The 27,660-nt window shown below is 35.0% G+C and overlaps 1 protein-coding gene across 2 annotated transcripts in view; it reads left to right on the top strand.

Annotated features, from left to right (window-relative positions):
- Window positions 1-25,301, top strand: part of TIA1 (TIA1 cytotoxic granule-associated RNA binding protein) — a 33,952-nt gene extending 8,651 nt beyond the window's left edge. Inside the window, exons 2-13 of one of the 2 annotated variants that reach the window (XM_008576181.1) lie at window positions 3,334-3,430; window positions 6,426-6,524; window positions 7,040-7,094; window positions 7,267-7,299; window positions 8,571-8,658; window positions 11,884-11,959; window positions 19,328-19,436; window positions 19,823-19,918; window positions 20,036-20,120; window positions 20,648-20,771; window positions 21,620-21,762; window positions 22,630-25,301. In XM_008576181.1, the coding sequence (XP_008574403.1) occupies window positions 3,334-3,430; window positions 6,426-6,524; window positions 7,040-7,094; window positions 7,267-7,299; window positions 8,571-8,658; window positions 11,884-11,959; window positions 19,328-19,436; window positions 19,823-19,918; window positions 20,036-20,120; window positions 20,648-20,771; window positions 21,620-21,762; window positions 22,630-22,786 (1,162 nt within the window). In that variant the 3' untranslated portion in view covers window positions 22,787-25,301. Of the gene's footprint in view, window positions 1-3,333; window positions 3,431-6,425; window positions 6,525-7,039; window positions 7,095-7,266; window positions 7,300-8,570; window positions 8,659-11,883; window positions 11,960-19,327; window positions 19,437-19,822; window positions 19,919-20,035; window positions 20,121-20,647; window positions 20,772-21,616; window positions 21,763-22,625 lie in introns of both variants that reach the window. The other variant, XM_008576183.1, reaches the window with a different exon arrangement.
- The last annotated feature ends 2,359 nt before the right edge of the window (window positions 25,302-27,660 follow it).

Genomic DNA, 27,660 nt, shown 5'->3' with positions numbered 1-27,660 from the left:
TTTTTAAAATTTATTTTATTTTATTTTATTTTTTTTTTGTCTTTTTCTGTGTCCGGCAATGGATCGCAACCCTCAGTGTTGCCCCCGTACCGGACCAGGACCGGCAACGGGATCGCAACCCTCAGTGTTGCCCCCACGCCTCACTCAGCCAGTGAGCGGGAACCGGTCTGTATGTGGGATCCGAACCCTCGGCAGGAGCGCCACCGCGCTTCCCAAGTGGCGCACTAGCGCAGTGCGCCACCGGGCCGGCCCAATGACCTTGACACTTTTGAAGGGTACTGTTTCTCTACTGTACAGTGACTACTTTTTTCTTTTTTTTCTCTCTTTCACTTGTCTCTACTTTTTTCTTAACATACTCTGTAACTTAGAAGCGAGTCACTAGGGCTAGCCCACACTCAAGGAGAGGAGAATTAAGGTTTACTTTCTAGAGAGAGGTGTATCAAAAGAATTTGTAGTCATATGATAAAACCACCAATACATTGGTTAAAGCCAATAATTAATAAATATTTTAGAGGACATACTTTGAGGCTGGGCAAATATCCTTTTTCTCCTTAAAATTTCATCAACTAATTTCAGCTTCCATGGATGGATCTTGCCTATAGCAATTATTACTGTGGTGTTTTTTTGTTTGTTTTGGCAGCTGGCTGTTATGGGGATCCGAACCCATGACCTTAGTGTTACAAGGCTGCCGTTCTAAACAACTGAGCTAACCAGCCAGCCCTGCTGTGGTGTTTTAATGGTGATTTTCTATTTCTCTCATTCCTTCTACATATATTAATTATTGTTCTGCAAGAAAAAGCTATTTTGGGGCCAGCCCATGGCTCACTTTGGAGAGTGTGGTGCTGATAACACCAAGGCCATGGGTTTGGATCCCTATATAGGGATAGTCGGTTGGCTCACTTGGAAGAGTGTGGTGCTGACAAAACCAAGTCAAAGGTTAAGATCCCCTTACTGGTCATCTTTTAAAAAAAAGAAAAAGCTATTTTTTCCCCATCCAGGATTCAGTCAAGGATTAGTTCATTGTATTTGGTTTTCAGTGCTCCTTTTAATTAAGAATAGTCCTCTTTTTTTAAGGACAATCATTTTTTGAAGATAGTGATTTGTTTTGTAACATTTCACATCTGGGTTTGTGTAATTGTTTTGTATGCCCAGTATCCTGTAAGTTTAAATCTAGTTTTAAGCTTGATTAGAATTAGGTTAGACTTTTTTGATGCAAATACTTCATAGGTGATACTGTGTAATTCATATTATACACACCAGATCTCATTGCTCATTTGTAAAAGGATTTAGAGTTTGATCACTGGGTCATAGTGGTAACAGCCAACACTCTCATTTTTAAGGTAGGATTTTACCTTTGCAGTTAGTTAAGTAATCTGTTTGATAACTTTGGCCCCCTATGAATATCCATTTTCACACCAACCTTTCACCTAGTAGTTTTAGCATAAATTAATGATCCTTGCCTGAATCAATAATTTCATTGTTAATTTAATGCTATCTACAATAATTAAATTAACTGGTATTCTTCTTTAAAGGAGAGCATTTCCTCATTATCCAGAGGTATTATATTATTCTGGAGTTCCTACATAAAAGGCAGGATAAATGTTTAATTCTTTCCCTTTACTGATTTTCAGAATAAGGACTTGGTGTAATAAAAAATTCCAATATTGGCAAATCACTGTTTGGTAAATGTTACTGTTACTTTTTCTTTTTTTGAGTACCATCATTCTACCTGATCTTTAAATGTTTGTTCCATGAGACTCAGCAGTTCTCCCTATGTAATCTTAACCTATTCCATTGGCTTTGTTATAGCACTTAGTATGTGTTTGTTGAATGGTATATGGAAAGAAGAAATTGAATCCGCATTTTGTGGGCATGTACAGATGTTTATTTTTCTGAGGAGAGAGTTCATACCTTTCATCAAATTCTCTGAAGAGTAACTGACAGAAGAATGAGAAGCTATAGTTTTGGGAGATTACATTCTCTGATTGCAGAAGTGATAGATCTCTAACACTGTTAACATGCCTAGAAGTAATTTCATTTGAAAGTCCCATTTTTTTTTTTTTTCCTTTTTTTGTCTTTTGTCATGTCTGGCAACGGATCGCAACCCTCAGTGTCGCGCCCGTACCGGACCGGGACCGGCAACAGGATCGCAACCCTCGGTGTTGCTCCCGCACCTCGCTCAGCCAGTGAGCGGGAACCGGTCTGTATGTGGGATCCGAACCCTCGGCGGGAGCGCCACTGCACTCTCAAGCGGCGCACTGTAGCAGTGCGCCACCGGGCCGGCCCTGAAAGTCCCATTTTGAAGCCTTATTTATAAACCCTTTAAATAAAGATCATCCCAATCACGTGGTCTTGTAATACACTATATTAGTTAAGTTTATTAGTCACCAACTCATGTTATCTGGAATCTTTCTCCCTTTCACCCCTCTTCCACTGATCAGTGGTGGTCAATGAAAGGTTTCTTTGTGAGCATCTAGAACACCTAAGTGACTTACCTATCTATGACTTTCAAAAATTTGTTCATTGCATAACCAAAGTCTGCATTAGACAATGTTCAGGGAATTATGTGAATTAAAAATTGGGGGAAGGGCTGGCCCCGTGGTTCACTCGGAAGAGTGCAGCGCTGGTAACACCAAGGCCGTGGGTTCGGATCCTATATAGGGATGGCTGCTGCGCTCACTGGCTGAGCATGGTGCAGATAGCACCATGCCAGGGTTGCAATCCCCTTGCCGGTCAAAAAAATTGGGGGGAAATTAATGTTCTCAGTAATACTATAGAAGTAGAAATAATTGCAGTGCTTCACAGGATTGATTGTTTAAATATTCTGTATATCTAATAGTGATTCATTTGAGACTTTTTAAAGCTTATCTTCCTAAGGTAAACCTAGAAACTTAGATACAAGCAACAGGTTTAATTTGCATAACCTTGACAAATTCACATGGACACACTAGCCTCCTCTCTACTAGCAGTGTCTAATAAATTTAAACATACCATATTTTATGTCTGTTTTGAAAGAGATAAAGTGTTGAAAAACTTTTATGAGCTGCTGTCAAATAGTATAGTTTAAGGGCTGGCTGGTTAGCTCACTTGGGAGAGCACAGTGCCGGTAACACCAAGTTCAAGGGTGCCGATCCCAAAACTGGCCAGCCACCCAAAAAAGAAAAAAAAAATACTTTAATGCAAAGACCTGCCTACTCTCAAAATTCATTTTTCAGTAAGCAACTTTAGAAGCTGATTTAAAATGGTAAATTTTAAATGGTAAATTGTTAAAGGAAAAACAAGCAAAAAAAACCCCAAAATAATGAAATGGTAAATTGTTTTTCTGTTTTTCAGATATGTCGGTAACCTTTCCAGGGATGTGACAGAAGCTCTAATTCTCCAGCTCTTTAGCCAGATTGGACCTTGTAAAAACTGCAAAATGATTATGGATGTAAGGGTATTTTACTTAGTTAACTTCTTATTTTTTTACACATTACTTAAAGCCATTACTTCCAGGAATTCTTAGTTTGTATGGTCTACATCCGTAGGGATTTTAGCAAATTTGTAATGAATCCATTTTGATTTTGTTTTGTTTTTTGTTTTTTTAAGACAAGTTAAGAAAAGCAGTGGGAATGGAAAAATAAAAAAAGAAATATGGAAGTGGTTGTGGTCAGTTAATTGTAAACACTACCACACTTGGACCTGCTATGAATTCATTTTGACAACTGAGTTTAATTTGTTTTACTAAATAAAGGAAGAAGAGAATACAACTAATCATATCTAGAGCAGACAAGAACCATATGTATGTAGGCTCTTTTTTTTAAGGTGCATTGAGGTATCAAAATTGTTTATATATGGTGTTAATTGGTTAGTCTAGAAATTCAGTTATTACAATTCAGTTAGGAAATGGGATAAAAAATAATAGACATTTGATAAAGTAAAAGTGTTTTAACTTTATTTTTAAAGATTGTGATTCAAGTTTTTCTTGTATTTGGGCAATTCCTGTCTCTGTTAGTCCATTTTTGTTGCTTATAACAGAATATCTGGAACTGGGTGATTTGTAAGAAAATGAAATATATTGCATACAGTTTCAGAGGCTGGGAAGTCCAAAGTCCAGGGAACACATCTGGTGAGGGTCTTTGGTGGTGGCTTTACAGCAACACAGGGCTCTTACATGTCAGGAAATGGCAGAGCAGACAGAGACAGAGAGAGAGAGAGCACCTCATCCACTCTCCTTTTAAAGACCTCAGAACCACTCCCACCACCACCCTTAAACCATTCACAATGGCAGGGTCTTCACAATCCCCTCACCTCTTGAAGGCCCCACCTTTCAATTACCACAATAGGATTTCCCTTCCTCAACAGTTACAGTGGGAATTAAGTTTTGGGGGAAATTAAATCCAATGCTGTATCCATCAGACCTTAATGTGTAGGAAAGACATTTAATTCATTCATCTGTTTGATGTTTCCCCTGAGTCATAATATGCATAAAAAGACAAATTTATCCACGTATTGGCCAGTACCAAAATAAAACAAAAATAAATAAAAAGACAAATTAAAATTTTTTTTGTTGAGAAAGACAGTGCTAAAGAGAAATCCTTTTATCCTGTAGTCTCCCCTTCCTTTAAACTAGGTTTTCTTTTCTCTGGGAAAGAAAATCATGTACATGTGTATATGTATCTGCTACTTTCTTTCCTGTTTATTCCAGTTCAACTCTTTTTTACTTGGTATTTCAAAAAGTAATTGTTTAGTCAATTGGCTTTGATTTGTTGTCCTAGATCTTAAAATGTAAGATGATGGGGAGTTTAAAACCAGTCTTACCTTGATGTAGATCTCCTTCCTTATACCCGTAGTGTAGCATTTATGGAATACTCAGTTAATTCAATGCATTATCACAAAGATCCAATAGAAACATTATAAACAAGATTATTCTCATTTAGTATAAGGAGATGAGGCAAAGCAAGGATGTAAACCCCAATTGATCTATCTGAATATGAATCTTCTCCGTTAGTTTGTGTGCTGTAGTCTCTTTTCTCCCTGTCTGGGCAGTGATTACTAAGCAAAATATTAATGACTGCCTGACCTACAGAATAGCTAGGTTAGCTTTTGCTGTTTTGTATAAATCTTGGACTTTGATCACTCAAACACTTAGATACTTATTATTCAAATCTGAATTCTACTCTATTCACATTTATGTATTTTATACTTCCTGGAGTATAAAAGCTATATAATTATACACACACACACACACACACACACGCTTACATTCTTATTATTCAAAGGGTTAATTTTTTCTGGATACAAATTTAGTAAAACACTAGTTCTTTTTCATTTGTTTGCTCTACTCTTAAGTACAAGGTACTTTTTCTCACCATATTCTAATGCCTGTCAGCTTGATCTTTGTAATAGAATTCCCATTAAGTGTATCAATTTCAGTTATACTATTTTTACATTCTCTAGTTTTTTACGAACAAAATATAGTCCCAATATACCGAATTTTATGGTTGCCTTCTTGCTCTAAAAGTTCTTAAAAATCATTGCCAGTGACTATTTTTTCTTTTTCTTTTTTTGTGGCTGGCTGGTATGTGACTCTTAAACTATTAAATGTGCTTGAAACACAATGGTATATTCCTCTATTCTAGTAATGCTCTAGTCTTTTGAATTAGTTTCTTAAACAGTTCTGTTTAGAAGATTATGGAAAGAATTTTAAAATGGATTATAAAGTCATTTTGTATTTTGCACTATTAGGTATAAAATATTTGGTGTTTTTTCCACTCCTTAAATGTATAATGTACATCCAGGCTTTACTGATCATATAAACCCAACTACCTGAAACAACAACAGAAAAGAGGAGAGAATTTTTAAAAGTCTTCCAAGCAGGCAAAAAGTCCACATTCTAAAACCTATGCTAAAACTACTCACCAGAGAACCTCTTCAGTTTTCAGAGCCTGTTTACTTATATTTTAGAAACAGGTTTAAGAAGGTTGACTGAGGTTTTCTGCTTTTTAGCAGGTTAGAGGCAGCAAGGAGATAAGTACATTTATAGCAGTAAAAAGTAACATATAACAGGGAAGTGATAGAAAAATGATATAAAGCCAAAGCAGGACTTGAGAACATAGGAGTCTAGTCAAACTTAATCTCTGTAGCTTACAGATATGATTATATGATGATGGGGAGAAAATGTATATATTTACAGCTCTCCACTTAGGACACTTAGTCGTTAATAGAAAAGTAAATGATAGTAGTATAGTATGACTGTTGAAGACGATAACTTTCTATAAAAAGTTTGAGTTTTTAGATAAAACTAATTTAGATTTAAAAAGTAATTATCTAGCGAATTACTAATAACAGATATATAAAACTTGGTTAAAAAAAAACTTTACGTAATTTTAAGGTAGTGAGAAAATAAAGCTTAAGATTCTCTTTCGTGTTTCTTCTCCCAACAGACTGCTGGAAATGATCCATATTGTTTTGTGGAGTTTCATGAGCATCGTCATGCAGCTGCAGCACTAGCTGCTATGAATGGACGGAAGATAATGGGTAAGGTAAGCTGTCGTAATTAAAGAAGGTGATTTGCACTGGAAAATTTTGTTACATATATTTCCTTTTTAGAAGCATATTCACTGACATAGCAAAGATCACTTATTCACAATTAATATTAAAAAGGTGGGGTAAAGCTTTTGTAAGGCAGAGGCCTGTGTTTGTGTTAATATTCTACTTGGTGCTGTGCACATGGTAAATACTAAAATATTTGTTGAATTACTCAAGCTTGGATGAAACGTCTAGGAACATTGAATGCTAATAGGGAAGGATAAAAGGAAAAAAATTATCAATACTTTAGGTAAGAAAAATTAATTAAATGTTAACAGAGACATATAAAGATTAGGATTTGTCAACATTATTTGCCTAAGTAGGTCAAAAGATAATTATTGAAACTGACCAGAACTGGTATCCCCTTGAAGGTTTTCTCTCAAACGTATAACTTGCTATGTGTTCATAGATGCAAATCTGATTTTGAGCTTTATTTTTACGGAGTGTAAATGTAGAAAAATTTTTTCAGGAAGTCAAAGTGAATTGGGCAACAACCCCCAGCAGTCAAAAGAAAGATACAAGCAGTAAGTATATTTTATACTCTTTGAACGTTTGTTTTTATTATACCCAGTAGTTTTATTGTAAAGCATATAAACATCATACATGTTTGCAGTAATGTTTTGATCGTTATCCTAAGATATGATTTAATGTGTTTGTGTTAATAAATTTAAGAACAAATCTAATCTTTGTCATCAGGTAGTACCGTTGTCAGCACACAGCGTTCACAAGGTAATTGTATCTTCTTAAACATAAAATGAAATCTCTTGAAAGGGTATTCACTAACCACTTGAAGTTTTTTTGTTTGATATTGGGGGTGGGGGGAGGGAGGAGATAGTATTGCTATTTGTCTCTCTGGCAGTATTTTTTTTCCCTTCTTCCCAGTGTTGACCAAGTGTGGCTTGTCCACTATTCTGTTGCTAGCTCAAGCTCTCTGACCCCCTTGGTAGCAGCTGATGCCTTAGAAATACTTTCACCAACAAAAGGGCAAGATATTCTGCTTCCTTGAGGTCACTGTCTGGGCTTCATACCCAGATCTTCCAAATGCTTGAGTTGCTTCTGAAACTGTTTCCCAAAGAGCGATCCAGTATGTTGCTTAAGGCCTGCCAAATAGGGGTAACTTTTCTTTCTGAATATACTTTGTCAAAATTGGTATTTATGTCCACTTTAAAGTGTTGGTCCAACAATTTTGCATTTTGAAAGTGGGTTTTTTTTGTTTTGTTTTGTTTTGTTTTGTTTTGTTTTTTGAGAATTGTCTTTTTTAAAAACATCAGATATGGGATGGTTATTTCTCTCCAATGCTTTTTTAATGGTTCTGATATAAAGTGAAGGGATTACTGTTTTCATTCTGTTGCCTTCAGTCTTAGTTCACTTGCACATGGATTCACATAAACTGAATGGTGTAATGTCTGGGCAACCAAAACAGTTGGCTTTTGAGAAAACTGTCAAATACTTTAACATCAAACTGTTGCAATGCAAGGTATTTCTTTGATTGTTCTTCACAAAATATGGTTAAATCAGGTTTATCACTTAGCTAACTTCAGTAAATTGTCTTAACTGAGGCAAATCTAGTTTACATAACTCACAATACCACTATTTTTTTTGAATTTGTAAAGCTTTATTGTAGTGGTAAACTGAATACAAGTAAATAGTTACTATTAGAGTGGTAACTAAGTCGTCAAATTTTTTGCAGAACTGAAACTTGTTATATATTATTAGCTTATTTTCTTAGACCAATAGAGTAATTGACTGTTAATAGAAATATAACTGTCAATTTCCAGTTAGATATATCACCATCTTTTTAGGAGACTCTTTCCTCTAGTGTTACCTGATTCATTACATTTAAAATTGATAGGATTTGTATAGATATAGAATAGTGTTTTATTTGTACTTTATTAAAATCCATAAATTATTTTAAGAATACTTTATTGGATAGATTTTAGTATTTTTTAAATTCTAAAATTTTCTTTTTCTTTTCACTTCCCCTTCCTTCCCCTTATAAGATCATTTCCATGTCTTTGTTGGTGATCTCAGTCCAGAAATTACAACTGAAGATATAAAAGCTGCCTTTGCACCATTCGGAAGAATATCGTAAGTAACAGAAGATTAATGAAATTTTATGTAGAAGTAATTTGAAAATAATTGTAATGTGAATTTTGGACATTAATTTTAACACTTGAATATAATCAAATTACATTGTTTAGGGATTATTCAAGAAGTTAACAGCAAAAGATTGTTTTCCTGTTGATGTTTAAATCTTTGGTCTTCAATTATCTTAAGATCCTTTTTCAATTAACATTAGCTTTTAAGAGACAAATTTGCCATTATAGTTTTTTTATATAGGTGTCTTGTTAGCTTGGTGATAATCTTTAGTCAATATGTGCTATGATTAAGGAATTAAGGCCCTTTTGGCACTTCTAAATATATAATAAATAATACCATGCATTTTGTGTTCATACATTTTAACAAAAAGAAAGCATAACGATTTAATCTAAAAAGCAAATTATTCAATGTTATTTCCTAGGTATTTACCCTTTTTATTTTTATTTTTAGCTGTTAACAACAATAATACTGCCTTATAGTATTTTGTGAAGCACTGTCTTGCTTGCATTTGTTATTAATCATACATTTTAGGCCCTTCATAAATATCTCACTCAAGGTAGCATTCATTATAGAAGAACTTTAATATTTTGAAAGGCATGCCATTTTAGAATAAGAATAACAAGTTATTTATAGTACTTTCTTAGGAGTAATTGTTGCATTTAGAAAACAATTTTTTTAGGGTTTCTGGTTGATTTATTATCGTTCCACTTAGAATAGTTGAAAAGAAACACTAGTTGTAGTTTAGTTTGAGTAGAGCAGAGATGAGAAGGTGAGGAGACTGGAAAGTAAATGCCAGTAGTATTGGTGATGAATTTTGGGAGTTTTCATTTGAAGAGTTGTGGTTCATTAGTAAAGGATGACAGTGCAATCAAGAGATGGCCAAGTTTAAATGCAGTTATAAGATTAGGGTTTATACATGGACTCTTCTGTTAGATGACATTTTCTTATTGAGAACTGATTAAGAAAATAAGTAAAACTTTAATTTCTTGATTGTTCCTCTTAATCAGTCTTAGGGTTTCAATAATGGTTAGCTTGCTTTTGATTATCTAGACTTAGAGAGTCTCCTTTGGCCTCTTAGGGGCTCTATAAATCTCTGTATGCAAAAATATTGTGTTTTCCTTTTGATGTGGAGAATCTTTGTAAATTTCACCCTATTCTCAGACCATAAAGGGATTAAGAACCCTGATCTAGATCTTTCCTGTTTATTCCTCAGATATTTTTTTCAGAGAGGGATAAGTAAAAGTTGCATATATTTCAAGGCTAAGATTTCCTAAAAAGTTTTTTTAGCATTGCGAACAGATTAAGTAGCTATTTTTACTAAATGCTTTGTTCTTTTTGTTGTTGTTTTGCGGCTTACCAGTTTAGTGCAGAGATTGAACACCAGACCTTGGTGTTATCAGCACCATGCTCTAATGCTCTAACCAACTGAGCTAAGTGATTAGACATCTAAATGCTTTGACTTTTTAGTTGAAGTGGCTTTTTTGAAAACACAGGGATTTTAATTTGGGCAAAGATTGTTTAACAATTGGTGAGTTTTAATTTAAATGACCTTTAAATTTTAGCAGTTTTATGGCTTTTTAATTACAGATCGATAATTTCTTTTTGTTGGACATGTTGGTGTATCATATTAGTCTGTAGATTTTCTCATGGTCCCATAATTATTGCTGTGTACATTTTTTTTTCTTGGTAAGGCCTTTTTTTAAGTTTTATAATTTTCAATTGAGATAATGTACAAGTCTGAGTTTTAGGCTATTCAAGGAGTACGCTTTCTTAAATTTAAAGGAACCCTTTGGCAGTTGATAGCATATTTTTCTGATTTGTTGTTGTTAAAGGAGATAAGTTGATAACTATATGTTTAAGGGTTCTCATAATATTCACATATCCTCTATAGAATGCTTATTTATAGAAGGTGTATAATAAGCATTGGTCTATTAAAATATTTATTGTAAAAAATATAGTACTTTCCCTAATTTACACAGTTTGAACTCTTCCTTTTCCTTGAGCTTAGAGTAGTCCAGCAAATTTTGGTATAGAAGTGAATCAGCTACCAAATTAAATGCATGTGTACCATACAGATAATTTAATAAGTATCTTTATATATTGAGAAGTGACTTGCACTAGTTTTCCCTTTCACCACCACCTCTTTGTCATTTTGACCCTAAACACTTTACTATCACTCCTAAATTGGTCTAAAATATGCTTATGTATACTTTAATATAAAATTACAATTGCATGGCTTTCTGACTTGGGTTTTTTTGTAAAAGTGCCTGTTTTGTTCATGTGCCCTGAGAGAACAAGCATTGTGACATACCTGGCTAACTTAAAAGCAGATTGCCTGTGAAGCACAATTTGAGTCCAATTTTTTGAGGTAGGAGTTTTAGCTATCATGGCTGGGTTTTTACTCAATCTCAAATAATAGGGCTCTGGTTATTTTGCAGAGTGTCTCTGAAGAATGGACAGAATTGCCCTGGCTAACTACAAGCTACGGTTCACAGTGGATAAATGTTGGCGTGCTTTTTTACTTTATGACTTTTTAAAATTTTCTTTTATATCTTGTAGTTTCCAATCAACCGTATATGAATGCTATTATAAAATTCAGTATAAAATCTTTTCTTGTATAGTTTAAAACTAAAGTGTGTATCTAGTGTTTTTCTTCAATGATTTAACATTTCTAAAAATGTCAAGTTCTCAAAATTTACCCTAGTCCAAAAGGGGGGTATGAATTGATCTGAGACAATGAAATAATTTAAGTTGTAGTTTAGGGAATGTACAACTTTTTCATTCTTTTAGTTTTTTGTTTTCTATTTTAATTTTTTAATGATTAGGTAGAATATGGTGTCAAATAGCAAATTATAAATTGCATGGTTAAAGAAAGCCATTCATCTAATGTGCCTATAAACCTTATAAGTGGTTAATTCATGTGAATAGCTGCTTTCACCATGCTTAGTATTTAAAAGTTTAAAACACATTTTGAAGTTGGAGGCAATTTCTGTACAATGTGTACATATATATTTAAGAAGTTATTGATTTGCATGTCTATAAAATTAAGCCTCACTTGCTAATACATGATAAGTTTTATAGAAAGAAAGGTGAATTTTCATTAAAGGTTCACTTTAATGAAGGTGATACATGAAAATGAGTTGTGTATGAAATTCTCATTTTATATCCAGAGACAGTATGTGAACCTAAACTTCTGATTGTTTCTGATTTCAGAGATGCCCGAGTGGTAAAAGACATGGCAACAGGAAAGTCTAAGGGATATGGCTTTGTCTCCTTTTTCAACAAATGGGTGAGCTCAATCAGAAGTGCATGCGCAGTGCTTGAAGCGTAACAAATCGAAATGCTCAGTTTGTTTTAATTATTAATCTTTCTTTCATCTACCATTTGTTCATTTCACTAATAAGTAGCACCCTCACTAGAAGATATCTTCTTTTTCCTGTTTGGTCATTTATTTAGCACCTGATGCATGCGAAGTGCTGATAAAATGTTTTTGGAATATAGAAAGTCAAGATGTTTAAGTTGTCAGCCAAAGGAAGATGTTGAAAATCTCATTTACAGTAATTCATTATCTTCCTCTTTTATAGTCCAATAATAAATAAAAAGTAGCTAATGAAATGCCCTGATGGGTGGAAACTTTTAAAAATTATATATTAATATATTTGAAAAGTTATTTTTTCCTTTTATTCAACAAACGTTTAATGAACACCAATTTGGGCGAGCTTGAAATTTCTATTGTCTGCAGGGAAAAAAAAAGAATAGTGCAGTACTGATTATGAAAGATTTCCATTGTATATTGTTAGGTGAAAGGATAATTTGTGTAAAAGGGAAGGAAACATATGTTGTGTGACGTGTATGTGTTCGTGTTTGTGTTTTCCCCTACAGGGATAAACAAGAAACTTGTGACAGGGTTTCGTATTTGGGGGTAGGTGACAAGAACTAGGCAGGTGAGGGAAGGGGAGGGAATCTTCTCACTGTATTATACTTTTTGATGTTTGAACCTTGTAAATGTATTATTGCCAGTTCAAATAATGAAGTACTTTAATCTTTTTTAGTACAATAACTGAAATTTCAAAGCAGTTAAATGTAGCAGGATCACACTTTCAAAAATATAGGTGTGCATGGTGGGAGAAGTTACGTGCACTAAGTCTTGGAGTATACACCAATGTTTTGTTAACCTTGAATTTTATTGTTTACTTCTATGTCATAACTAGTGGTTGCCTATGATAAGTATAGAAACACTACCTTCTGTGTTAAAGTGCCTTAGAATGAGTCATTAAGGTTTTTCATAGTATGGAAAGTATTTTAGAAAGGCTTTTCTTACTTTACTAAATGGAGTATTTCAAATAGATATAATGTCATTTCTTGATGACTCCAGGTCAAATTTATGAACATCATTTATTGTAATAGTCTATGATATAATGGTTCCTTCTGGGTTTTTTAAAAATGTCTCTTTGCAGCTATGCCAAATAGTGTCAAACTGTCATGCTGATAATTTTATGTAAAACTTAAAATTTATATGACAGTCATTTCTGATTATTCCTGACTATGAACTTTTACTATCCAGATATTTGCTATACCTGCTTGCAGCATTTGCCTAAAATTTACTATCCAAATAAAAATTTTGCTCTAAAAATGTTTACATGGCTCATAAGTCCAGGCATGAGAACATAAAATGCACTGCAATTGTATCTCAGCTGTTCTCACAGTAACATTACAGCTTATGATCAGATTGTTTAAAGGTGTTAATGCAGTATAACTATCATCTTCCCTACATGTGGGAAATTGTCTTCTAAGATAGTAGATAAGCTAGGCTGGCTGGTTGGTTAGAATGTGGTGCTGATAACACCAGGGTCCAGGGTTCTGTCCCTGTACCAGACAGCCATCAAGGAGAAAAAAAAAAAAAAAAGGAAAGTGCAAAAGCCTGTGAAGAAAGTAGGTAAACCTAAGAGATTGGGAAAAACCCATATATTAGAAGAAAATTTTGGAAACAGTAAAGCATATTGAGAGATGAAAAGAGTTAAGCTTGGCCATGTACATGTTCCATCTACCAATTATAAGTTTTTTTTTTCCTGTGAGATGAGAAAATAAAAATTATGATAGTGTAGTTGGTCCTGAAAGCCTTACTGTTGATCACAACATAATATTTTGGAAAGGTAGGAAAATACCTCATACAATGAAATGGATTGATAGCCACAATCAGTGTGAGTTCATAAGTTTTTAGAGTATTTTAGTGCAATTTAGGGAAATAAGTTGGGGGTTTAGGTGGGTTAGGAATTCATTTTTCTCACTCAAGATTATGAAATATTGGCTTCTGCTTTATAAAAATCAGCATTGATTTCATATTTAGTATGAGTGAGAATCAATAGTCTGTGGCCTCTGGATTTAGCCAGAGATGGATACAAATTCTGGTGACCATCATAGGTGTAAGTTTGAGTAAGTGATTTAATTTTCCCAAGTTTACATTTCAACTCCTATAAAACTTGTGATATGTGACAGCTCTGGTGCAGTGCCATGGCCCTCACTGCAATTCTCCCCAGCTCCCTCACATGGTTTCCCATGTTGTGCATGCTATGAAAACCTCAATACTGGTTGAACTTAGCTTCTCTACCTACCCCAAAGTAACTGAATGTTGCTGGAGAAAAGCTGAGTCCAGCTGGTTTCACTTCTAATTTAACAGTCACACACTAGATGAGTATGCAGTACTATTGTGTAAACTTGTTTCTCTAATACATTTAATTTCCCATTCTTTGTGGTAACTGTTTCATTCCACCCCACTCCACCTCCTCAAATATTCCTCCCTTCTTCCTACATCATCACCCTAAGCTTGACAACCTTATCTCATGCTTCACTGAGAAGGAAAGAAGCTCTCATACAGGAATTTCCTCATCTTTAAGCCACCAAACTTACATAAAATCCATTCACCTTCCCATTCTTCCTCCTGTTTTTTTTTAAGGTGACCAGTAAGGGGATCTTAACCCTTGACTTGGTGTTGTCAGCACCACGCTCTCCCATGTGAGCTAACCAGCCGTCCCTATATAGGGATCCGAACCTGTGGCCTTGGTGTTAACAGCACCACACTCTCCCAAGTGAGCTAACCAGCCGGCCCTTCTTCCTCCTGTTACAGTAAAGGTCATTCCTGTCAAAAGCCAAATCACTTATGATTGAGATCTCACCTTTCTTGCTTTTCAAGGACTTTCATCCTATGCTGCTGCTGCCTTTTTTTTTTTTTTTTTTTTTTAAAGATGACCGGTAAGGGGATCTTAACCCTTGACTTGGTGTTGTCAGCACCACGCTCACCCAGTGAGCAACCGGCCATCCCTGTATGGGATCCGAACCCGGGGCCTTGGTGTTATCAGCACCACACTTTCCCGAGTGAGCCATGGGCCGGCCCTGCCTTTTTTTTTTTTTAACAACAGCTTTATTGAGATGTAATTTATAAAATCCATTCATTTAAAGTGTATAGTTTATGTGGTGTTTTAACACTAAGGTTAAGAATTTGGATCCCCATACCGGCCAGATGCTAGCTAGCTAGCTAGCTAGCTAGCTAGCTAGATAGATAGATAGATAGATAGATAAAAAATAAAAAATAAATAAAGTACACAATTCAGTGGTTTTTAGAGAATTCGCAGAGTAATGCAACTATCACCTTAATCAATTTTAGAATATTTTCATCACCCGCAAAAGAAACTATAAATGGAAGCCACAAAAAAACAAATAAATTTTAAAAAACAAACAAAAACTAGAAATGGAATCATATAATATGTGCTGTCCTTGTTCTTGTTTGTTTGTTTGTTTTTGTTTTTTGTTTTTTGTGGGGTTTTTTGGTGTTTTTTAAACACAGAAATTTATTTTCTCACAATTCTGGAGGCTAGAAGTCTGAGATCAAGATGTCTTCAGGGTTAATTTCTTTTTTTTTTTTTTAATTTTATTTTGTCGATATACAATGTGGTTGATTATTGTGGCCCATTACCCAAACCTCCCTCCTCCCTCTCCCCCCTCCCACCCAACAATGTCCTTTCTGTTTGCTCGTCGTATCAACTTCAAGGAATTGTAGTTGTTATGTCTTCTTCCCCCTTGGGTTTTGTGTGTGTGTGTGTGTGTGTGTGTGTGTGTGTGAATTTATTTATTTATTTTTATCTCCCACCAATAAGTGAGAACATGTGATATTTCTCTTTCTCTGCCTGACTTGTTTCACTTAATATAATTCTCTCAAGGTCCATCCATGTTGTTGCAAATGGCAGTATTTCATTCTTTTTTATAGCTGAGTAGTATTCCATTTTGTAGATATACCACATTTTCCGTATCCACTCATCCGATGATGTGCTGTCCTTGTTCTTATTGTCCTGTGTCATCAGTCTCTCCCTCTCCACTGGATTATTCCCATCAATAGAAAACATGTTCTAGTATCTCTTAATCAAAATCACACTTGATCCCCACATTCCTACCCTATCTATATCCTCATTTCTCTGCTATAATTCAGAATCAAATTTCTCAAAAGAATTTTTTGCATATGGTTCCACTTTATTTCCCATTCACATCCACCACCATGCACATACGTATACACACACTATAAAAAGTCTTTTTTTTTCTTTTGTGAGTGAGTAGTTGTATCTGTTTCTTAGGATGCTATATCAAAGTACCGTAAGCTGATGGCTTAGAACAACAAAAATATGTTTATTTTCTCAAAGTTCTGGAGGATAGAAGTTCAAAACCAAGGTGTCAGCATGGCCATGCTCCCTTTCTAGGCTCTATGAAAAAATCTTTCCTTGCCTCTTCCTCAGCTTCTGGTATTTACCAGTAGTCCTTGGCATTCCTTGGCTTGTAGCTGTATCACTCCATTTTCTACCTTTGTCTTCACGTGGCCGTCTTCCCTCTGTGTGTGTCCACATTCTCTTCTTCTAAGGACAGGAGTCATATGTGATTTGGGGCCCACCTAATCCTAATCTTAACTAATTACATCTGCAAAGACCCTATTTCCAAATAAGTCACATTCACACATACTAGGAGTTTAGGACTTCATACAATTTTGAGGGACACAAAAAACTCGACCCATAACATTAGTTAAACATTTCATGGAGTTCAAACTGGTTAGTGTGGTAAACATTGTTTGTTTCTTTTTTTCTTTTTTTTTTTTTAATAAAGATGACCGGTAAGGGGATCTTAACTATTGCTCCCAAGTGAGTCACGGGCTGGCCCAACAATGTTTTTTTTCTTTTTAAGAATATGCATTTCCTTTTTATGTGTCTCAAGAAAGGCTTTTAGCCTTGTATTTGCCTGTTCCTTTAGGGGTAGATTAAGCCCACATTTGACATATGCAAACAAAAACTATACCTTATTTTCTTTTCAGCCCACTGTAAGATGGCTTTCTACCAGCGCTACTTTATTCAAGGTCACCTCTTGACCTCTGCTTCCTTGGCTTCATGACAGTATACTTACGTCAGTTTTTTCCTTCATCACTCGCTATTCCTTCTTAGCTAGCAACTATTCCTTTTACCCAATTTTTAAATTTTGCTGTTTTGGGCCGGCCCGTGGCTCACTCGGGAGAGTGTGGTGCTGATAACACCAAGGCCAAGGGTTCGGATCCCATATAGGGATGGCTGGTTCGCTCACTGGCTGAGCGTGGTGCTGACAACACCAGGTCAAGGGTTAAGATCCCCTTACCGGTCATCTTTTTAAAAAAAAAAAAATTTTTTTTTTTGCTGTTTTTCAGGGCTTTGTCTCAAGCTGTCTTTTCTCTTTCTAGTCTTTCTTCGTGACTCTGAATTTTATATCTCCAGTTCAGTCTACTTCTGTGTGCTCCACACTTAGTAACAAGTGGTCTTCACTTAGATGTCTTACAGACATCTCAAACTTAACAGGTCTTAAATGCAGGTCTTTGTTTCTTCCTCAGACTTGTTCCCCTCCTTTCTCCCAGTCTTTCTCCCTATTTCAGTAAATTCTATCTCTGTCTTTCCAACTTATAAAGCAGGAACCTAGGAGTTATCTTTGATTCTTCCTCTTTTGCTTACTGTGCCTCCCCACCCACCTCCTGACGTTCTGTTGGCTCTTCCTTTAGATTACATCCACTGCTACTGCACTACTCCTGGCCATCAGCATTTTAAAAATCTGGAATATTTCAGTAGTCTTATAAAGTGTCTTTTTCCATTTACTACTCATCTCCCTAAACCATTCTCCTTCTAGCACTAAGAATGGCTTTCTTAAAACATAAATCAAGGGCCAGCCCGTGGCTCACTTGGCAGAGTGTGGTGCTGATAACACCAAGGCTGTGGGTTCGGATCCCTGTATAGGGATGTCTGGTTAGCTCACTTGGGAGAACATGGTGCTGACAACACCAAGTCAAGGGTTGAGATCCCCTTACTGGTCATCTTAAAAAATAATAATAATAGTGTGGTGCTGATAACACCAAGGCTGTGGGTTCGGATCCCTGTATAGGGATGTCTGGTTAGCTCACTTGGGAGAACATGGTGCTGACAACACCAAGTCAAGGGTTGAGATCCCCTTACTGGTCATCTTAAAAAATAATAATAATAGTGTGGTGCTGATAACACCAAGGCTGTGGGTTCGGATCCCTGTATAGGGATGTCTGGTTAGCTCACTTGGGAGAACATGGTGCTGACAACACCAAGTCAAGGGTTGAGATCCCCTTACTGGTCATCTTAAAAAATAATAATAATAGTGTGGTGCTGATAACACCAAGGCTGTGGGTTCGGATCCCTGTATAGGGATGTCTGGTTAGCTCACTTGGGAGAACATGGTGCTGACAACACCAAGTCAAGGGTTGAGATCCCCTTACTGGTCATCTTAAAAAATAATAATAATAATACATTTATCATATCATGATGATCTCTTAAAATCTTTCTGTTCTGTTCTCTGGCACCCTTTTTTTGCTCATTAGATTCTACTGAAACTAATCTGTTTTTACATGTTTCTTTCAGATGTATACCAGACTCTTTCTTACCTTAACACACTTTGCAATGCTTTTCTATCTACTGGGTCTTTCTTCCCCATTGTTTTGACTTGGCTAGCTCCTACTCCTCTCAATCTCAGCTTAAATGTCATTTTAGAAAGACTTTCCCAAATCATGCTGTCTAAAGTAGATTCCTGTGCCTGTGTTCTCTATCTCAGCCTTTTATGTCAGTCATGTCACTTGCCACAGTTTGTAATTGCTTTATTTGTTCTCCCAAAAGAACCTAAAATTCATGTAAGAATGCAGTAGATCATGTGTGTTTGTTCATCAGTGTACCCTTAACTCTTAACCTGGTTTCTAGAACACGCTAACTGCTCAGTATTTATTTGTTGGATGAATGAGATACCAGATATTGTCATCAACAAGCTTGGTGGATTGTGTAAAATAAGGCACTCTTCACAGTAGTCGGAGTTGTTGTACAAACTTTATGATAGCTACCTTATTAGGGACTTGGGGCTCAGGAATTTTTCAGATGATTAACGTTCCCAAAGTCTGATATCCAAATAAAAGACATGTAATTAAAAAGCACCATTGCATTTTAAGAAAGCTACCATATATTGTATATTTCATAAAGCATTTTCACTTGAAAAAAAATTTTTGTGAAAAGCACCAGGTTTTCTCTACCGCTAAAAGTTGTTTAACATTAACTAATAGTGGCTTCTTTGTTGTTTCTAATGTTGTGTGGAACAGGATGCTGAAAACGCCATTCAACAGATGGGTGGCCAGTGGCTTGGTGGAAGACAAATCAGAACTAACTGGGCAACCCGAAAGCCTCCAGCTCCAAAGAGTACATATGAGTGTAGGTGTATTGGAGAAGAAAAGGAAATGTGGAATTTTGGAGAAAAATACACTAGATTTTAAATGTTAGAGCTCTTCCCGGAGACTTATTGCAGAAATAGATGAGAAGCAAATCAAGACTACTGTTCAAAAATGTACTTAGTTTTCATTTTTGTAATTATAAATAAAAATTATACTATCTCTAATGTCAAGTCTCCTATTAAACAGAGAATACTGTAATTTTCTAGACATTCTTGGGGGAGGTTTAGTCCTAAACTCAAATGTAATGTGTATTATATATGCATTTTGATCAAGGTAAATATTGCCATTGCAGTAGTGTAGTTAATGCTGCTTTTCTCTTTCTGAACATTTAAGGAATTAAGGATATAAAACTTTTTCCCTCCTCAGCAAACACCAAACAGCTATCATATGATGAGGTTGTAAATCAGTCTAGTCCAAGCAACTGTACTGTATACTGTGGAGGTGTTACTTCTGGGCTAACAGGTATGGTAGCTTTACCTGTGTGGCATTAGTTTTTAAACTAAAAGGCTTAATATTTGTAGGATTTTTTTTATAACTTAGTGTGGTTTCTTTTTTTTGTTTTTGTTTTTTGTCTAACAGAACAACTAATGCGTCAGACTTTTTCGCCATTTGGACAAATAATGGAAATTCGAGTCTTTCCAGATAAAGGATATTCATTTGTTCGGTAGGGGTTGTTTTTTTAAAAAAAACTTTTCCCTCTAGATAATTTTTGAACATTTAACTTAGTGGTTTTCTTTAAAATTTACCTTGGTTATAAAGAAATAGAAATTTCTCTGGCCTTTTTTTTTTTTTAAATACCTCCTTCTTTCCAACAGAAGGCCTATGAAATATATCCTCCATAAAAACAACTTTCACCATAACCACAAAAATTCCTTGAACTATTTAAGCCAAGTGCACAGATACGATGGGGGGGGAGGGCAGGCGGCAGAGGAACAGGTAAAGGGGAATGAAAATCAAGTACAATGTATTTTGAGAAGTAAAATTAAATTAAATTTAAAAAAAAAAAAACTTTCTCCAGAACTGTAAGATCTTTGAAAAAATGATAATAATAACAAAGAAAATATACCATTTTATTGATTCATTTAGGCACACTGCTTGTTTTACCTCAGGCACACCTTAATTTTTAAAAAGTTTTATTTATAAATATTTTTAAAAATTTGAATTGGTGATTCTTAATATTGTTTTCAATAGGTTCAATTCCCATGAAAGTGCAGCACATGCAATTGTTTCTGTTAATGGTACTACTATTGAAGGTCATGTTGTGAAATGCTATTGGGGCAAAGAAACCCTTGATATGATAAATCCCGTGCAACAGGTGAGAAGGTTCTTAACTTTGGGATGTAATTGCTAGGCTAATAAGATTATTATTAAGTGAATATTGTTGATAATCCTTGTTCATAAGTTTCTAGTTAAAATGATAGTACATAAGGGCTCTTCCTACATGTATTATAGTTCCAGAGTGGTGGTTCATGGATTGCAGTGGTGACATGATGAATGTGACCGCCTCAATTGACTCATGTTCACACAATGGATTTTAAAATGCTCCGACAAACCTAATAGGGCATTAAATCTTTTTTTAATACTTGGTAGATTTATTCACATACTATTTGGAGAACACACAAGCGTGCTTGACTCAGCTGAAACAAAAATAAAGCTATATATTTAGGGCCTTGGCATTTTCTTCCAGATTTTGCTGCTTTTTGTTTTTCCAGGCAGCATCAGTGGTTCAAACTTGTTCTCACAAAGATTTCTATGAAGAAGTTGTAAATGGAGCACAGAGCTGGGAGTAAGAAAATCCTAAACTATATAGGTTTCTTCAGTAAACTGAATATAGGGATAAATAATCTTTATAACTTTCCTGTCCAAAGGAAACAGTTATGTGGATAGTTTACCAAACACTTTAACATTATACTGAGTTTAATATTTATTACTAGGGCATTACCTGCTGCCTTACAAAGACTGTCATTCAGAGCATCAGAGTTAACAACAGTATAACCTCACTTTTTTTTTTTAGCAATCACTAAACTCTTGTTTATCCTGTCATTTTAATTGTAATGATGGCCCTATGTATTTTGGCTAAGTGTTAGTGGTAATTAGAACTGTACATGTACAAATAACTTCAAATAGTACTAAATTATCTGTTCTAATTTTACTTAATAGCAGAATCAAATTGGATATCCACAAGCTTATGGCCAGTGGGGCCAGTGGTATGGAAATGCACAACAAATTGGCCAATATATGCCTAATGGTTGGCAAGTACCTGCATATGGAATGTATGGCCAGGCGTGGAACCAGCAGGGATTCAAGTAAGCATATTTGATCTTTTCCTCTATTAACCTTTCAAAGTGTCAAAAAGAATTTTAAGTATTTAGTAGGTAATGTGGCCCCCTGTTGTAAAGCATAGCTATAGCCTTTGAGACTTAGAATGGTTTTTAATTTATAGTTTTAAATACTTCTCTTTTTAAAAGGAGCCTAATGATTGTTAAGCTTTTCACTTGACTAATGGTCACCTTGCCATTCGTAGACACATTTATTTTGATGCTAGTTTTATTTATTATGCTTTTTTCTATGCAAAAGGGTTTATTCTCATACATTGTTATATGGCAGGCTTCCTTATATACCCTGAATAATGCCATTTTATTTACTTAAATTTCTGAAAAACAAACTGGAAATAAAAATACTTCATGATTTTTAAAAAATCTTGTATTTGAAATGTTGAAAAAAGTTATGACCTTCCATATGCTAATAATTGTTTTATTTTCTTCTTTGAATAATATAAATGCTAGCTCTTATTGTACTAAATGATCAAGTTTCTTTCAGGTAGTGTCTTGCTCAACCCGGATGGAAATGGACAGTTTTCCTTTCTGAGATGGGAAGTGGGTTTTTCTGAGTTCAAAGAGGATAAATGTTTATAGGTTAAGGGTATTTTCTTAGCTGTAATTTCTGACAAAATTAAACTGCCCAAATTAAACATATATGGATGTTTGTTTTTAAGAGAAAAAACTTTTACTTTTGTCTTTGCTTTCCCTGGCATAACAGTTATTCATTTATACGGGTTTAAGAAAAAGTATGTTTCCCCATTTCCCATGTATGTTATTTATTCTTGGCATTTCTTTATTTTAATCAGTAAATTTCCCCTCCCCTCTGTTTCTTTCTCATTCTCTACCAGTCAGACTCAGTCTTCTGCACCGTGGATGGGACCAAATTACGGAGTGCAGCCACCTCAAGGGCAGAATGGCAGCATGTTGCCTAATCAGCCGGCAGGATATCGAGTGGCAGGGTATGAAACCCAGTGAAAAAGGACTCCAGAATCTAAAGCCAGTGGCTTGAGGCTACAGGGAGTGTAGTAAAGCCGTTGTTTACTTAAAGATTTATCAAATCAGTCAGTGCAAATGTCAGATACAATGTATTTATTTAAAAGATTCATTTTTTAATCATGAAATTACTTATCATCCACGTTGTTTTAAAAAGAAACAAGATGCTGGATGTCTGCCAATTTTTGCCTTCATTATCTTTTTTGATAAAGTTTCTCAGATCCTTGTTTCAAATACAAATGCAGGGATTGCTGCCACTTTTTAAAAATTAAGAGGCAGAAAATTGCACAATGTTGAACTTTTTTCCACTAAAGTAGTGTGCAGTTCTAGTTTGCATTCCTGATATGATTTAAAACATGTAATATAAAGATGTAAAAAAAGAAAAGCCAAAACTGTGCAAAGTCTAGAAGTTCTTTGTAATCTTTTAGCTTATGCACAAGTTTGTTTTAGGTTAAAAAAATAGGCATTGTTCAAGCTGTCCCATCTCCACTGTTATCCCTTTGGGGTTTTTAAATATAAATTATTAGTTTACATCATTTTTGTATCTACATTTTTTCACAAATTTGTCTTGCCTTATTAAAGTTCTGTAAAATATACTTAAAAATGAAAAAAAATGATGTTCACTTAGATTGAAAACTTTTCTCAGATGGACTGATAATTGCATTCATCTTGTGTTTTATATGAGAACGTGCCTCAAGAATTCGCTGTTGGATTTGTTTAAAAGGATTTTTATCTTCTGTGATAAACTTTGCTGTGTACCAGGAACTATAAAAACAAAAATTTGTTACTAAAGAAAATCTCCGAAATGTGATAAGTTCTTATGCCATGTTAATTTCATGTGTCAACTTCTACATTTACATGTGTTATTTCATTATGTAAAATGTTTTAGCAATTTAATATTTTGCACAGTTAGCAAACTTTGTATGTCATTTCCTTCTTAAAGGCATCATGCAGAGTTGACGTGAGATTCATAAGGTATTAAGTTGTTTGCATGTGAAAATCAAATACATACTTTGATAGTCTTTGAATACCAAGTCATCTGCTCTTGTTTTTCAAGAATTTTGAGACACAAAGTTGTATGTAAAGGAATATATTAATTTGCTGTTTTCTAGTTAGATTTGCTCAAAAAGAGTAAATCAACTTAATTTTAATATGTACAAATGATAGCTGTGAAACTGTAGAATCTCCTTATGTCAGGCTTGGAGTTCATTATGAACTCCAAAATTAGCCTGAAGGACCAGCCGGGCAAAGCATTTTTTAAATGTTCAGAGGCCAAAAGATAAACAAAAAACCTTAAAATCCTACCTCCTTAAACAGCCTTCAAAGAAGAGAATCCTCAGTGCAATCATTATTTTGATTCTTTTGGTACCTGTTTTCCTGGAGTTCCCAATTTTATTATTTTGGGGTGGCTCCAAGCATTAAGAGGTTTAATCTTTGATGGCATTGTTCTAGTTTTGAAATTTCTAGTACATTTCAGAGTCTCTTAGAAGAGTTGTGGGAGATTTTGTTTTGTTTTGTTTTCAGTGGAGGTCACAAACCTTCTTCCTCCTTGACTCACAGAGAGGAAGGGTCCCCAGTATACATATTTGAATGGTTGGTGGTTTTTAAGACCTTCAGAGAGCTCCCAGCATTTTATTTAGGAGTAGAAGAGGCCTGTGAAATTTTAAGTTTCCTGGCCTGTATCTTCCAGGTAGGAGCAAATGACTCTAGACTGGTCTCTAAGCCAATACCCTTGTAAACCACAGCCCAGGAAAGACAGCTCATAAGTGTATAATTCTCTGGAGCTCAATTCTATGCAGTTGTACTGATGTTTCATTAAGTCACTGTGTATTTTTAAGTGTTGATACATTAAAAATTGCTTTATGGAAGATGAGTACCTTTTTTAAATACTTGGAAATTTTATTTCCTTGTTAACTTCTACAGATCAGGGCATGCAACCAAAAGCAGCTTAAATGAATACTCAAAAAAAATAAAATATCAGGAAGCTATTTTAAGATTCTTCTGGCTTATATTTCTGTTTTAGGACCCTCGTTGTTTTTCTCTTATTAAAAAAAATATTTCCTGTACATCTCATGGACTGCAGGGTAAATTATTTGGGCATAAATAATTTAAAGTATAGTTTTTCTTTCATCCTGACTATTTCAAGTAATAACAGTTATTAGTCAGTATATTTTCTTATTGCACAAATCTTAAAATGTACATTGACTACTTTTTGAGAAGAAAGTGGTGTCAGTACTCATGATGATAAGGTTACTACTGAACAAATTCACATTTCAGGAACATTGCTTTGGTTTAAATCTTACTCTTAGTGTTAAAAAAATCATTTTAAATTTTTTCAGTCTAATAAGCATACTGGTATTAATATCAGGTAAGGAAATTAAGGTTTTTTAAATGGTTCCATTCTCTGCAATATGCATTCAGATTTTACTTTCTGGTACTGTAAAGAACCTGAAGTGATTCACACTTCATGGGTCATTAATCCAGTATTCTTTACCCTGTTTGAATATTAAAGTTCCTTTATGTTTTCTATACCCTGTGGGATTTTCTTGCAGTGATTATTGTGTGTGAGAGATTTTAAGAAAATATACAGTTCACTCATTGAAAAATACTAATTATTCATAGATTTTTTTGTAAAATTGGAGGAAACATCATTTTTTATGCAAGATTTTTTTTTCTTATGATAACTTTTGTGATTTGCTGCTGCAGAATCTTCAAGCTGGTCCTAGAATAGGGAAAGGCACTGCTGCTTTGTCATGCTTTTTTTCCCTTAACCATTTTACCTGTTTCCTTCATATACATATATACATACATACATATATATATATATATATATATATTTTTTTTTTTTTAACTTATTCCAGAAACCATGGTTTGTATTGGGTTACCGTTTAATACTACAAATCTGCAGATTTCAACTAATTATGAAACCAGGGTCTCATTTTCCTTTATCTCCCTGTTGAAAATGAGATTCAATGGCCGGCCCATGGCTCACTTGGGAGAGTGTGGTGCTGATAACACCAAGGCCACTGGTTCAGATCCCTATATAGGGATGGCCGGTTAGCTCACTTGGGAGAGCATGGTGCTAACAACACCCCTTACCGGTCATCTTTTAAAAAAGAAAATGAGATTGACATTCTAGGTTTTATTCTCCTCCTGCTGTGTCCCTGTATGTATGTTAGAGTTCTCTTAAATTTAAGAAGGCAGTTGATAAGGATTACATTGCCTTTATAAAGGCAGTTAGGTTTACTAAGTGCTGTAGAGTACTCCTGAGGTTACAGTTGAATTAGAAAAACAATATGTGTTTATAGGAAATAAAACAGACTTTAAAATGAGAGTGATTTCTAAAAGCAATCATTTCTTCTTAGGGGCATATTACATTTTATTCCAATTACTGCATTATGACTGTTGTGTTTAGAATTTGAAGAACATACCTCCAAAACAATGAATCTTAATTTAAGAGCCTTAATACAAGGATACTTCAAAAAGTTCATGGAAAGATTTATATTATCTTTAATTCTATTTTTCCACAAATGTTTTGAAGTACCCTCATATAATGTATGTGTCTCAACTGAATAGGATTTTCTCCCTTCATTTGGAGATCTTTATTCATATGTAATATGGTGAGGGATAAACCATATATGAAACCTACAGGTATCAACAATAGTATATCTTGAGTGTCCTTCAGTTATTAGAATTTTTTTGCTTTATTCAAATAGCTATCTGCAGCACTGGCTTCAGAGATGAGATTTTTTTCCAAGATGAACCAGTAATTACACTGTTGCCTCTTAAAGTTGCAGGCTGAAGTTATTCTGATAGTAATTCAACTAAAAAAGGAAAAAGTAACTTTTTTCCTAGGCTATGTTACACAGAAGATAGGACTAAGCGCAATGTTGTGTACTTGCGTAAATGAGATCCCTAGCTCCTTATCCTTGTTCAACTCTAGAGCACCAACAGCCAGACTTACTACCCACCAGGCAGGATGTTGGAGGATCCATCTATGGAAAAACTCCCAAGAGAAAAGATAGGTACTAACATTTGAGGGTCCCCACCAAAAATACCTAACTGGCTTCTAATCCCCATACCATGAAGTATGCCAGTCAATAAGCCCTGCCCATGTGCACAAAACTTCCAAAGAAGTGTTTAGTGCTTCACTTTTAAGAAGTTCTTGTGTGTGTATGTGTGTATGTGGCTGGCCTGTATGGGGGGGATCCAAACATTTGATACTGGTGTTAAAACACCACGCTGAAACCAACTGAGCTCATCAGCCAACGTAGTGCTTCACTTGTAAATAGGGACAGCCAAGGGCTAGCTGGTTAGCTCAGTCAGTTAGAGCACATTATGCTGGATAACACCAAAGTCCAAAGTTGGATCCTGTACTAGCCAGCAACCATAAATAGATGATTAGATAGAGAGATACAGCAGAGTAGAACCAGAAACTTAAGAAGAACTTTGATCATGAAAGGTATTCTAAACAAAAAGCAACTCAAGAATCAGAAAATTTGGGCCAGCCCGTGGCTCACTCGGGAGAGTGTGGTGCTGATAACACCAAGGCCATGGGTTCGGATCCCATATAGGGATGGCCGGTTCGCTCACTGGGTGAGCGTGGTGCTGACAACACCAAGTCAAGGGTTAAGATCCCCTTACCGGTCATCTTTTAAAAAAAAAAAAAGAATCAGAAAATTTCCAAGAACTGTAATATCTTCAGATAAGATACTGTATTCAAGAAATTAGGCTGGCCCGTTAACTCGGTTAGAGCACGGCCTTGTAACACCAAGGACTGGCCACCAAAAAAAAGTAATTAGAGCAAAATACTAGTAAATTATCAGAGCAAGAAATTTAAAATATGAATGAATTCAGTGAGGATATTAAAAGACAAGGAAATGTGTTAGA

This window comes from Galeopterus variegatus, unplaced genomic scaffold, assembly GCF_000696425.1.
Source record: "Galeopterus variegatus unplaced genomic scaffold, G_variegatus-3.0.2 Scaffold1303, whole genome shotgun sequence".
NCBI classification, from domain to species: domain Eukaryota; kingdom Metazoa; phylum Chordata; class Mammalia; order Dermoptera; family Cynocephalidae; genus Galeopterus; species Galeopterus variegatus.
Note: the sequence above shows the minus strand (reverse complement) of the source record. Positions and strands in the feature narration are given on the sequence as shown.